Here is a 14216-nt window from a genome sequence, read left to right as displayed (position 1 = left end):
AAAAAGTACCCCCCCGCTGAAAAAATCTGCATAGACCAGCATAGGCTAGTCATGCTGGTCACCAGTGCTCGTTTTGCTGGTGACAGGCCTTTCGCTGTGTTTTTGCTGGTGACTAGCTTTTCGCTGTGTTTTTGCTGGTGACTAGCCTTTCGCTGTGTTTTTTCTGGTGACAGGCCTTTCGCTGTGTTTTTGCTGGTGACCAGCCTTTCGCTGTGTTTTTGCTGGTGACCAGCCTTTCGCTGTGTTTTTGCTGGTGACTAGCCTTTCGCTGTGTTTTTGCTGGTGACCAGCCTTTCGCTGTGTTTTTGCTGGTGACCAGCCTTTGCTGTGTTTTTGCTGGTGACAGGCCTTTGCTGTGTTTTTGCTGGTGACCAGCCTTTGCTGTGTTTTTGCTGGTGACCAGCCTTTGCTGTGTTTTTGCTGGTGGCCAGCCTTTTCGGTGTTTTTGCTGGTGATCAGCCTTCGGTGTATTTTGAACAATGGTGACCAGCCTTTTGCTGTGTGCAGGGGGGGCGCGGGATGTTCCCCAATGCTGGAAGGCGGGCCTCGAGTGAAAATGTTTGGCAACCCCTGAGCTAGACCATGCTGGTCAGACCAGCTTGAACAGCTAGACCATGCTGGTCAGACCAGCTTGAACAGCTAGACCATGCTGGTCAGACCAGCTTGACCATCATCCAGCCAGCACTGACCAGCATAGACTAGCAAGGACCAACTTCAAATTTAAGCTGGTCTATGTTGTTTTTCTTTCAGGAGGGCCTGTCAACGTCTCACCTCCATGGCCAACAGCCCTGGCCTAGTAGCCTCTCTGGCTCGCATGTGGGGGGTGCATTGGAACATGGCTGCACAGCAGTGGACTCAGAGAGTTGTACGGTTGTTCTTCTCTCAATATCAGAAAAAAACCTTTGACTTATATCTGAGTACTATGATGCTGAGGATGGAACCACATTTGTCTGCCGGTCTTTGTTAAACCAAGGTACTAATCAACTTGATGATATAAATTAGCTATCCCATGTCCGGAACTTTAGATAAGACTAGAGCACGTGCTGTCACAGCGTCTTACAGGCTGACGATAGCAAAACCCTGGAGACACAGCAGCTCTTTTTGATTTGGGTTTGATAAACCAGGGCTTAGTGCATGACATGCTCTTATTTCACTTAATGTGGTATTAAGAGCAGCCAACTATCCCGTCCCAGTTATGAAGGGAAGAGACTTTGAATGATGTGCCCCATTACAGGGCTACTACTCAGACAAAGTGCACTGACCTACTTCTTCCTAGGACATCCAACCGTGGGTTCAACCAAAGCGTTGAGCAGAAAGGGTAACTAGCGTACATACGGTATGTAATTCTGGGCTCCTAAACTTTAAACTTCATGTCTAAATGCACAGAACTACAGCAACGTTTTTTCGTTTTGTTGTTTTGACTTTGTTTATTCATCCCTGTCTCAAATCACGGCATTCAACCTCTGCTGCCTAAACTTGTTCCCAACAACTTTGATACATCAGTGCCAAAGAAAAAAAGCCACATACACGTACAGCCTGAAAAAGCAAAGCTTTTCATGTGTTGCATGAGTCAATTAGGAGGGCAGCGTTACTGAACACGTTCAGCAACTTTGTTTCTGAAGTGTTCAGAGGAATGTCCTCGGGACTGTACCGTAGGACCTATTGATTCTGACATGTTTATTTTCACGGCAAAGGCCTGTTCTATTTGTAACAGATCCGGCATATTTTCAGCTTTTGTTGTGCATGTGTTGGAGGGAAGGCTCCCAATTCCCCAGACGGGTACCTTTTTATTTAAACCACCAACTCGGCATCTGACGTGTTCTTTTTACATGGCCAACATTCTATTTTCTTCAAAGAGCCACTTTATTGAACTACTCCTGAAGTTTGAGTGAGTGACTAACTGGCCGTCTAAAAAATGTCAGTTTCTGTAAACGGGAGATGAACTCAAGAGATTAAAAAAATACATCTCTTACTCAATTTTATATTTTTGTTCCCTGACCTAAGCTGACAGCTCATGAAAAGATCTTGATTAAGCTCTTCTCAAAGTTCAGAATTATTTCTTAAAGACAAAGTGTTGGCATAATTACCCACTTTCCCCTCTATTGTTTGGCTAATGAGGGGACACAAATTGCTGTCGTCTTCAAGAACACTCAGCACTAGCAGAGTTGTGCTCGGTCCATGCTAGTTAGAAATGAATTAGTTATAGGGGTTTATCAAACTGAAAGCACTCTCCTATATAATGCTATATAATTGTAGCGTATCATGTGCATTGCAGAGATGTTGAAGTTGGAGAGCCTTGGTCTTACACAGCGAACACTGAGCTTTGCTCTGTTCTTTAGTGTTAACGAGAGGGAGGTTCAGTGTTAATGAATGTTGTTGTCCAGATCTGGGGAAATATACAAGGCTGTATAAAGTATGGCAGTGCTTGTTGAAATGTTGAGCTTGGCTTCAGCCAATGTAGTCAAAAGATTAGTTTGTGTAGGCTTGGCTTAAAAGTTAGTTCCTTACATACTCTTGTGCGATGGGAGTGAAGTGCTTGCTTGTGATGGTTGGGTCTGCTGTTACATTTACGGTTGAGGAGATTGATCTCTGCTGGCACTGGCAGTAAGATTGGCGATACAAGAACAAATAGAAAATTGAGAACAGTGCCACTGCTCAGTGAAGTTGTGTTCTAGATTTTGATTTTGATAGTATAATACAACCATTATTATGGTTTATAAAGTCAAAGAAACAGGAGAAGGTGAGAAAACACCTATTCTTTTTCCAGGAACACAATTCAATCATTTGCAGGTCATAGAGATCATAATTAAACTGCACTGTTTTTTTAAGTCTATGTGAAGGGGTTTTTGTTTTATTGATTTAGTATGTCTGTTACCAACAGTGAGATTTGTTGAGGGAATATGTTATATAGTCAACAGCTCAGAGATGCAAATCAAGCATGATATATTGAATACAGTGAGACACCTTGGTGCTACTCTCTAATACTGTAGTATAGTGTCTATACACAAAAACATACTCAGAAATAGTTGAATATAAAATAAATGCTTGATTTTTCAAAGCATAATACCACAGTTTATCTTGTGTAAAGTGTTGTATTGCATCTTGTCTGAGTCGTAACTAGATATTTTTTACAACAATGTTTCTGTGAAAGGCAATATTTAGCAGTAAACCCAAGTGCACCTTTTCCAGACTGTTAATTGTAAGTGATCTGGAGTTGATGACCCGGATAGGAGCATTAATGTAGGCTAAAGTGGACATGTGAGATTCTTTAGTTTTAGTTTTTAATGAATATTAATCACCAAAGAGCCTTAGAATCCTTAAACCTGACTAAAAGATGAATCTGTTTTTATGTGGAATCTTGCTTGCTCGACTATCAAAGGAACATTGTCCTATTCATCCTTGAGGATAATCAATGAGGAGAAAAGATCCAGCTTGTGTTTCTATCCCTGAGGATTCCCATTGTTACCACTTCATATAAATCAATATGGAGAAATTAACTACTTTGAGCCTTTGGGACTTCTGGTATTGCAAATGCTTGTGTGAGACTGAGAAAAGTCATCTACTAAACTCCTGTAGTCAACATGACTTGGGATGGGGACAGATTTACAGATTGCGCAATATAAATTGAAAGGTAATTCCCGATTGAGCCGACATATGCAGCGTCTACCATGAATGCAGTCTCCAATGACGCGGGAGCCTTTACATTTCAATATGTAACGGTGAACTTCTGCGATACAATTTTAAATAGAGCCAGATGAAAACATTATTTTCTAATTCAACCTCAAAAGGTCAAACGTGTGTGTAGTTGGCCCTACAGACTTCCCTTGGACAGGAAAAAGGAAAAGCTTCTCCAAGGATTATTGAGACCTGTCCTCTCCAAAGAACAGCATGGGTTTTTAATGTCATTGTCCTCTCTGGTCAGGTCCATGGAAGTGATGGCCTATGGCTCCCAAGGTAGATGCTAAACTAACAGGTCTCCGATTGCAGGCCGTGGACCCCTGGGATCAGTCCTCCGGGCCCCTGCAGAGACAGGACTTGTGATAAGGGTCGATATTGGAAGCTGTGTAAACCTTGTTAAGCTTTTCCCCCCTGCGAGCGGGGGTAATCCCAAACACCTGGGCTGGTTAACCAGGATCAGGTGGGATTAGAGAGGAGGGGACCATAGAACCCACTCTGCCCCCACTTCACTCCCCAGTTCTCTGTTTTAATCAAGCCCATCATTTCACTTTTATGCGAATATTTTACCAAAGATTGGGATTTTTACATGGTCCTTTATTCATAAAATATTGAAATTGATCTCAAACTAATATCCTATTTTGCCTGAGTTTATATGATTTCCTGATCACATCCCTGATTATACATTTTTGGACTTCATCCTTCCCTCTCACTCTGGTCCATGACCATGGCAGAGGGCTATCTATCCTACCATCCCAATGAAAACATTGACTTTTTACTCCATTTCTTGACCCGTGTATCAGAGGTAGAGATTGTCCAAGCCAGCAGGCAGTCAAACAGAGGTTCATCACAGGTCAATCAATGATAGACTGTTTATTTACATGTTGTAGTAATTACTCAACTGCTTGTTTATTGTTATGAAGCAATAGGTTCTTCAAAAACGCATGAATTAACTGTTTATTTGTACAAGGGTTTCCGAGAACTATTAAACTGTCAAACATACCACAGTGTAGCAGGGTTTATTGAGCTGAGTTGTTTTGTCTTTATCAAGTGTGACTGCTTGTATTCTCATGGTGGCCTGTCTGTCTGACCAAGTACTTTACAGGGGTTTCCACAGTAAACATCCTATAGTGAATACCTTGTCAGATTGATGATTGACCCTCCTCCCCTAATGTACAGTACATTAGCCACTTGGGGATATGAAACATTGTTTGTAGTTATTGTCCTTAGATGTCACTGTTCCCTCCATCTCTCCCTCTCTGTCAGATGTGGACGAGTGTGCAGAGCAAATTGACAACTGCAGCATCGATGCCATCTGCCAGAATACACTCAAGTCATACAAATGTATCTGCAAGTCGGGCTACAAGGGGGATGGCAAGCACTGCGAAGGTAAGGTGTCAGAGACGCGCGCACACACACACACACACACACACACACACACACACACACACAATTGTATGCTTTACATGTCTTATTGGCTTTAAAACTTTAAAGCTGGAGTCCTTCATGGGGAAACTGCTTCTTCCATTTGGGATATTCCAGAAACAAAGAAGCTAATACAAACAACCAACACGGTTTCCCCTCTGACATCATTGCATCTCCCAATAGAACAGCAGAATATGTAGTGCAATTTTTTTTTTACCACACTGCTTGAAGCACCTCGCCTCTGTTTCGTCAACAACACAAAAACAATAACAAAGGTGCTGGGGGCGGACAGTGGCACTTCTTTCCCTAATGTAGATTCCACCTTTAAATCCCGGACTCGCCTGAAGAGAGAGGATCGAGATGTTGCGTTAAAGGACAGAGAGAAAAAGACAGGTGCAGCCGACTGCTCTTTTGTGTCAAAGATTAAATGAAGCTGTACATTTCGTGCACATGTTAGAGAAGAGAGTTAAGATAGTGGATGAAAAAGCAATCAGAGGCTTCTGTGTGCCAAGAAGTCAGGGATGTTTCCACAGCCCAGGGCTGCCCGTGACTGTCTATAGCCTGTCAGACACAACCCTGGTTTTGTAGTAGGGAGCGTTCAAAGCCTCTGGATCGTTCTTTCCCCCCGTTTTTATTAGTATTACTGCAGAACCATATTTCACAATGTCAACCCCCCACCCACTCCTAAGATTATTCTAGAATTTATTTGACTGTGTTTTTCATGGCTGTTTGCCTTCAGGTTATAAAAGTTTGCTTTTAAATAAATAAAATAAAAAAAGTGCCCACTTGAAAATCTGGGGAGGGAGTAGAGCTCTGATACCTGAAAGAGTCTGCGCCTCTCTCTCTTAATCAGCAGTATGTCTGCATAGACTCCTCAAGGCCGATAAACACCATTCTGGAAGTGTAGTTGATGGCCATGAGCTGCCTGTCTCCCCTATACTGGCTGTGGTAAATAATCATAGAAGGTAGAAGGCAATGCAGTACAGCACAAGGTTTTTAATACATAATTCATTTTCAAAGGTTGCTGTTTTCTGCTAAGGGCAACAAACCTGATCAAATTGAACAAGTGTGCGTTTCAAACTCATTCAAAAGTTGTGCACGCAGAGCAGTAGATGTGATACTGTAGTGGTGTAGATCTGGTGTTACTGAAACAAACACCTTAAACCCTGGCAAAACATGGGCCAATGGGTTCAGCCGCTTGTATATGCTGAGGTGGAATTACAGCCTTTGCTATCATAACAATTGCCTTGTGATTGTGGAAGAAGAAGTGTGGAAATGGAGATATTAGGATAGCTGTACAAATATACTCTTCTGTGTTGCTTTTCAGTTCATTCTGAAACCGTACACACGAGAGGATTACTCAAATCAAATCAAATTTATTTGTCACATGCGCTGAATACAACAGGTGTAGACTTTACCATGAAATGCTTACTTATGAGCCCTTTCCAAACAATGCAGAGTTAAAAAGTAAGAAACATTAGCACGTTGTTTTTTAAACAAGTAACACAATAAAATAACATTAAAGAGGCTATATACAAGGAATACCAGTGCCACGTCAATGTGCAGGAGTACAAGGTACTTCAGGTAGTTGAGGTAGTATGTGCATGTAGGTAAGTTGTAAAAGTGACTAGGCAATCAAGATGTGAAAGTGTGTCTATGTGTGAGTGTGTGCGTGCGTGTGTATTTTGTGTTTGTGAGCGTAGGTAGTGTACGAGTGTGTGTGTGTGTGTATGTGTGTGTTGGAGTGTCAGTGTAGTATGTGTGAGTGTGTGGGTAGAGTCCTAACTGGAGCACCCAGTCCAGCTAGCTGATGTGTCTGTCTATCAGCTACTCTATATCCCACGTCAGGAACTGGATGAGGAGGCTTTGTCTTGGAGGCTAAAGGCAATGTTTTCCCTCCTACGGTAAAGGAGGCTAAAGGCAATGTTTTCCCTCCTACGGTAAAGGAGGCTAAAGGCAATGTTTTCCCTCCTACGGTAAAGGAGGCTAAAGGCAATGTTTTCCCTCCTACGGTAAAGGAGGCTAAAGGCAATGTTTTCCATCCTACGGTAAAGGAGGCTAAAGGCAATGTTTTCCCTCCTACGGTAAAGGAGGCTAAAGGCAATGTTTTCCCTCCTACGGTAAAGGAGGCTAAAGGCAATGTTTTCCCTCGTACGGTAAAGGAGGCTAAAGGCAATGTTTTCCCTCCTACGGTAAAGGAGGCTAAAGGCAATGTTTTCCCTCGTACGGTAAAGGAGGCTAAAGGCAATGTTTTCCCTCCTACGGTAAAGGAGGCTAAAGGCAATGTTTTCCCTCCTACGGTAAAGGAGGCTAAAGGCAATGTTTTCCATCCTACGGTAAAGGAGGCTAAAGGCAATGTTTTCCCTCCTACGGTAAAGGAGGCTAAAGGCAATGTTTTCCCTCGTACGGTAAAGGAGGCTAAAGGCAATGTTTTCCCTCCTACGGTAAAGGAGGCTAAAGGCAATGTTTTCCCTCCTACGGTAAAGGAGGCTAAAGGCAATGTTTTCCCTCCTACGGTAAAGGAGGCTAAAGGCAATGTTTTCCCTCGTACGGTAAAGGAGGCTAAAGGCAATGTTTTCCCTCGTACGGTAAATGGATTATCATCAGCAGAGGCCTCATTATGATCGTAATGATGCGGAAACAATATGATTTTAATGACTGACTCACTCACATGCCAGACGCTCCTTTTCTCTCTTTCTCTCATACACACACTCTCATATACTCACACTACACATAGGCCAAGTGCACCCACACACACAGCCCATAGCGTCCTGCAGGTGATGCTTGGATATACTGCATTGCATTTTCTAAACTCGTTGGTTCGAGCCCTGATTGCTGATTGCCTGACAGCCATGGTATATCAGGCCGTATACCACGGGTATGATATTTTTAAAATGTCTTTAATGCTCTAATTACGTTGGTAGCCAGTTTATAATAGCAAAAAGGCACCACGGGGGTTTGTGATATATGGCCAGTATACAACAGCTAAGGGCTGTGTCCAGGCACTCTGTGGTGCGCCGTGCATAAGAACCGCCCTTAGCCGTGGTATATTGGCCATATACCACTGCCCTTCAGGCCTTATTGATTAATTATACTGTATGTTTTGCCTATGTCTCTGCAGGTCTACCCATACAATAACACTAAGGTTGAGCATTCTGTATTCATCATTAGAATTCCATTGAAATATAGAAACATGTACAGGTAAAGACAGCTAGTGTTTTTACCCTGCCAATAGAGGTCCTTAGAGTCCTGCTGAGAGAGGAGGAGATAAATAAACCATAATAGAGATACAGGATAATAATACATATTGATGTACTAGTTATAGACGTGGTACTTGTTCCTCTATTGCTGATGAGTCATGACTCATGGTGTGTGGAGGGAACTTTGGTCCTTAGTGTGGTCTCAGGTGACATGCTGCTCTTAGACACCCGTTGGCAGGCTGGCGCACACACCTTGGCAGTGGCACATCCTCTGTCTGAGGATGCCAAGGAGGTTGTCTGGGAGAGCAGGGAACAGGGAACGTGACAGGCTGGTTCAGAACCATTCTATCCACTCAATCTAGTCCATCAGCATGGGAACCACTGCACTGCAGCATCATGCGTCAGTGCCTGTTAGCAAAGTCCCCTGTCCAAGTCATTACAGAAACCTCTCTCTCTCTTTCTCTCTCTTTCTCTCGCTCCCCTCTCTCTCCCCCCTCTCTCACTCTCTTTCTCTCTCGCTCTTATTGTCTCTCTTTCTCTCTCTTGATCTCTCTTTATTTTAACCCCTAGAACAGTACTTTGTTTTTATCTCATTGGTATTGCCCATGGAGTAAATCCACCTGTTTGATAGGAATTTGATGCTGCTCCATTCAGTGTGAATGAGTCAAATAGGTCTGTAACAGACTGAACACTGAACAGACTGAACAATGGTGTTGGATAGAATCATGTTGATCTTGAGAAATGTCAGTGTTGTGAACAAGAGGGAGGAAGCCTCCTCTCGTTGAGGGGATGAGATTCTCTTAGCCCGGGGTAGATGAGAGTGAGACTGGCATTAGTGTGTCTCCTGTGTGACATCATGGGATGGAGCAGCAGAAACTTGTGGTGGCAGGCAGCTCTGGGAGTTAGAGGGAGAGTGCACTGGTCCAGGCTCAGCCCATTGCTGTCGAGTCAAATCAAGCACTGAGGCATCTGTACCAGGCAGCTACAAAGACGAGCCGAACCACCCAGATCATTGGCCCTAAATGGGTCAGAAAATAAAAGATGGGGTGCATCTCCAACTCTGCCTGACTCCCTGCCTGTCTGCCTCAGCTCCATGCCTGTCTTCCTCAGCTCCCTGCCTGCATCCCTGCATGCCTCCCTGACTGCCTCCCTGTCTCCCTGCCTGTCTGCCTACCTCCCTGTCTGTCTCCCTGCCTGACTGCCTCCCTATTTCCCTGCCTATCTGCCTACCTACCTGCTTGTCTCCCTGCCTGTCTGCCTCCCTGTCTCCCTGCCTGTCTGCCTGTCTGCCTACCTCCCTGTCTGTCTCCCTGCCTGTCTGCCTGTCTGCCTACCTCCCTGTCTGCCTCCCTATCTGCCTACCTCCCTATCTGCCTCCCTGCCTGCCTCCCTGCCTGCCTCCCTGTCTGTCTGCCTGTCTGCCTACCTCCCTGTCTGTCTGCCTCCCTGTCTCCCTGCCTGTCTGCCTACCTCCCTGTCTGCCTGTCTGCCTGCCTGCCTCCCTGCCTGCCTCCCTGCCTGCCAGCGCAGCATCAGAGCCTCTTCAGCCACCTCCACAACAGGCCACTCTACTCCTCTGTCATCTTTATGCTGCTCACTGACTGGAGTGTTGGTTCAGCTGCAGTCTGCCTCTCCTCAGTATTACTCATGTCCTTTGCTTTCTTTCTTTCTCTCGCTCTCTCCCTCTCCCTCTCTCTCCCCTCTCCCTCTCCCTCTCTCCCCCTCTCTCTCCCTCTCTGTCTCTCCCTCTCTGTCTCCCCCTCTCTCTCTATCTCTCTCTCTCTCTCTTTCTCTCTCTCTATCCTACCATCCATTGTCTCATCTGTAATATCACCTTGTGTTCATGTCCACATTCACATTCTCCACACACTGTACGCCTAATAAACGTAATGTACTGTACCCTCTCTGCCTGCTTCTAAATTTGTCTGCCATTATTTATAGAACATTGCATATATCACACTCTCTTTGCACGTCTGCTTTTGTTTCACACCCATTCACTGATTTATTCTATTCTGATTCATCTTTAGTGTTCCTGTATATTTCCCTTTTTATCTTCTGCTCTTGGATTTGTAATAATTATGCAGATTTCATGAGGGATACATGCACCGATGTTTCGGACTAAAATTATTATAATAAAAAAAACATACTCCTTGAACATCTCACAAGTACCTACGTTTGTCATATCGATCTCTGTTTCATTTGAACAAGAACACCCTCTCAGGCTGTATGTCCACACATTGGGTGGTGGGGTGAAGGTCAAACATGAAAAGACCATAGTCCTAACCCGTCCCCCTGTCTCTTCCTGCAGATTTAGACGAGTGTGCGAGTGAGTACAACGGCGGCTGTGTCCATGACTGCATCAACATCCCGGGGAACTACAGGTGCACATGCTATGACGGATTCCGCCTTGCACACGACGGACACAACTGCCTCGGTGAGTGTGTCAGCTGATGATCAGCTTTATGACATTTAGAGTCATTTAGCAGATGCTCTTATACAGAGCAACTTACAGTAATGAGTGGATACATTTACATACTGATCCCCCATGGGAATCAAACCCACAACCCTGGCATTGTAAGCTGTACCATGCTGTACCAACTGAGCTCCACGGGATCTTGTGTCCGTTCAGTCACTTTGTTTAGGATAGCCCAAGGAGAGAACTAAAATACTGCCTACAGAAGGTCCCTGAGTAGGAAATGCCTGGTTTCCATTCAACTGCACATGTGCAAGTCCTAAACATTGAACTTGACATAATTCATGATGTTGCATTAATTAATCTTCCAGACTGGATGTCTATTATACTTCAGAGAAGGGCTTTGGGGGAGGGATCATTTATTTGTCAGGGCTAATGTGTTATGTTTAGACTACTACTGTAGTTCACTTCTGGCAGACGTTTCCTGGTCCCACATAGCAGGATGAAACTCTCACGCCTTCTGTATTCCACGTGCAAAAAAAGACCCCCCTTTTTTTCAACAAGTCTGGGTCAAAAGAGTGAATTGATGAAGAGCTTGACCCTGGGTTCAGGGCTCTGAGTGAGCTGTCAGTGGACCATACTTTCTCATGGTTTAATATTACACCAGTGTGCCATTCATATTAGCCCCTTGGAGCACACATTCAGCTTAAAAGGCTACAAAATTAAGGGAAAGTAATTCTGCTCTGCTGCTTAGCATAGCCACCCTCTCTCCTCTCCCTTCTCCCCGCTCTCCCTTCTCCCCCTCTCTCCCACAGTCTCTCTCGCCCTGCTCCAAAACCTCAAGTCAAACCTGGCTTCTCAGACAGAAACATTTTATTTGAACCTCATCATCAAACATGTGGACCTTTGATGTTGTTTGCTGCTGTGTGTTGACCATGAATGAGAATAGCAAGGGTGATATGATATAACTACTCATATTTCATGACAGGTTATGGGTTGACAGATGTCTCTCTCTCTCTTCTGTCTGTGAGTCCTGTACTGTCTCTTTAGGTATTATCGTCGGTTTACAAAATGCTTCATTGGTGATAGGATAGAGTGATGTGTTGGTGGTGAATTAAATCACTGTGTTCTTTCTTACACGCTAACATGAACAGTAGATCAACTACGACTTTACTTATCAACACAGTAAACATGCCATGGGCAGTCAACAGCGACTCATATCTATTTCTCATGCCCTTACAGAACTGAAAATAGCAAAGTGTCTCCGTAGACTGATAAACATGTACAGGCTTGAGGGGGCCGTTGCCTGCCTCGCTTTGTTACACCAGTTTCTCTCTCTCTCTTGCTCTCTCTTCCCTCTCACACACACACACACACACACACACACACACACACACACACACACACACACACACACACACACACACACACACACACACACACACACACACACACACACACAAGCGTACACAGCATGCATAGTCTGAAACAGGGTTATTTTCCAAGTCATTTAGCAGAGCCCATTTATTTGTGTGTGGATCATTTGCTATGCTGTGGATGAGCTCTTGCCTTGCATGCAGGTGTGTAACTGGAGTATCTGTGGTCATGGGCCTGCTGCCTCTTCAGGCCATGCTTCCATCAATCCCTTAGATATACAGTGTCTTCAGAAAGTATTCATACCCCTTGACTTATTCCACATTTTATTTTGTTACAGCCTGAATTCAAAATGTATTAAATGCATTTTTTTCTCTCACTGATCTACACAAAATACCCATAATGACAAAGTGATTTTTTTGGGGGGGGGGATTCTTTGTGATTTTATTGAAAATTAAATACAGAAATATCTAATTTACCTAAGTATTCACACCAGTGAGTTGATATGTGTTAGAATCATCTTTGACCGTGATTACAGCTGTGAGAATTTCTGGGTAAGGCTCTAAGAGCTTTGCACTCCTGGATTGTACAATATTTGCACATTATTCTTGAAAATAATTTTCAAGCTCTGTCAAGTTGGTTGTTGATCATTGCTAGACAGACATGTTCAAGTCTTGCCATAGATTTTCAAGCCGATTTTAAGTCAAAACTGTAACAAGGCCACTTTATCCGAAGAAAAAACTCCCTAGTCTTTGCCGATGACAAGCATACCCATAACATGATACAGCCACCACAATGCTTGAAAATATGAAGAGTGGTTCTCAGTGATGTGTTGTGTTGTGTTGGATTTTCCCCAAACATAACGCTTTGTATTCAGGACATGAAGTTAATTTCTTAGCCAATTTTTTGCAGTTTTACTTTAGGGCCTTGTTGCAAAAAGGATGGATATTTTGAAATAGTTTTATTCTGTACAGGCTTCCTTCTTTTCACACTGTCATTTAGGTTTCTATTGTGGAGTAACTACAAGGTTGTTGATCCCTCCTGATTTTTCTCCTGTCACAGCCATTAAACTGTAACTGTTTTAAAGTTACCATTGGCCTCAGGGTGAAATCCCTGAGCGGTTTCCTTCCTCTCCGGCGACTGAGTTATGATGGACGCCTGTATCTTTGTAGTGACTGGGTGAATTGATACACTATCCAAAGTGTATGTGGAAAAAGCTTGTCCTTGTATTTCTGCATTACACATGGTTTTATTGGTAATGTGTTGTAGCTAATCCCCCACCGGACGTGAGTAACGTGGTTGAATCATCATTGAATAATGTAATAATTTTACCTCCCTTAGAGACAATGCAGTAACACATTAAAGACATGCTCCAGTACTTTGGCAACTAATAAAGTATATATTTTAAACCTCCCCTCATACATGCATAATCTATGACCAGAATTAGTGTTTTAGCTCAATTAGCCACAAAATCCCAAGTTTGAATAGATGTTTTATGGTCACATACACCAGGTAGGTGCAGTGAAATATGTTGTTTTACAGGGTCAGCCATAGTAGAAGAGCACCCCTGGAGCAAATTAGGGTTTAGTGCCTTGCACAAGTACACATCGACAGATTTTTCACCTTATCAGCTTGGGTATTCGAACCAGCAACCTTTTGGTTACTGGCCCAACACTTGAACTGCTAAGCTACCTGCCCACATTACACATGGTTTTACTGGTAATATGCTGTAGCTTGTCCCCCAGTCGTTGTGAATAACATGTGGATTAATCATCATTGTATCATTTCATCATTTTACCTCCATTAGAGACAATACAATAACACACGCAATTAAACATATTTTTATTTTTATTGCACACGTTCAATGTTTAACAAAAGTAAAGCATACATATTTAGCTAAAATCTTTTGAGTAGGTAAAGCATTAACTAATTGGTGTTTAAAAGTTTTCTTTCTTTTGAGCATCGCCTATTCTTTCCTAGCAGTTACCCTAGCCTGGCTTTGTGGGCTTGATGAGAGTTTGGAAGATTTGGGAAGAAACTGTCTTGTACATCCCCGCTCTGGAATTCTAAGTGATTAATTCTTACCACAGAAACATGAGAGGAAGAGGCATTGTGGGGGTTTCATGTTC

At 43.5% G+C, this 14216-nt stretch overlaps 1 protein-coding gene across 7 annotated transcripts in view; it reads left to right on the top strand.

Annotated features, from left to right (window-relative positions):
* Positions 1-14216, top strand: part of LOC115168148 (signal peptide, CUB and EGF-like domain-containing protein 3) — a 101525-nt gene that overhangs the window by 18172 nt on the left and 69137 nt on the right. For all 7 annotated transcript variants that reach the window (XM_029723130.1, XM_029723136.1, XM_029723135.1 and 4 more), the window contains exons 2-3: positions 4942-5064; positions 10609-10734. In XM_029723130.1, coding sequence (XP_029578990.1) covers positions 4942-5064; positions 10609-10734 — 249 coding nt within the window. The remainder of the gene's footprint in view (positions 1-4941; positions 5065-10608; positions 10735-14216) is intronic.

Source organism: Salmo trutta, chromosome 30 (assembly GCF_901001165.1).
Source record: "Salmo trutta chromosome 30, fSalTru1.1, whole genome shotgun sequence".
NCBI classification, from domain to species: domain Eukaryota; kingdom Metazoa; phylum Chordata; class Actinopteri; order Salmoniformes; family Salmonidae; genus Salmo; species Salmo trutta.
This window is presented reverse-complemented; position numbering and strand designations above follow the sequence as displayed.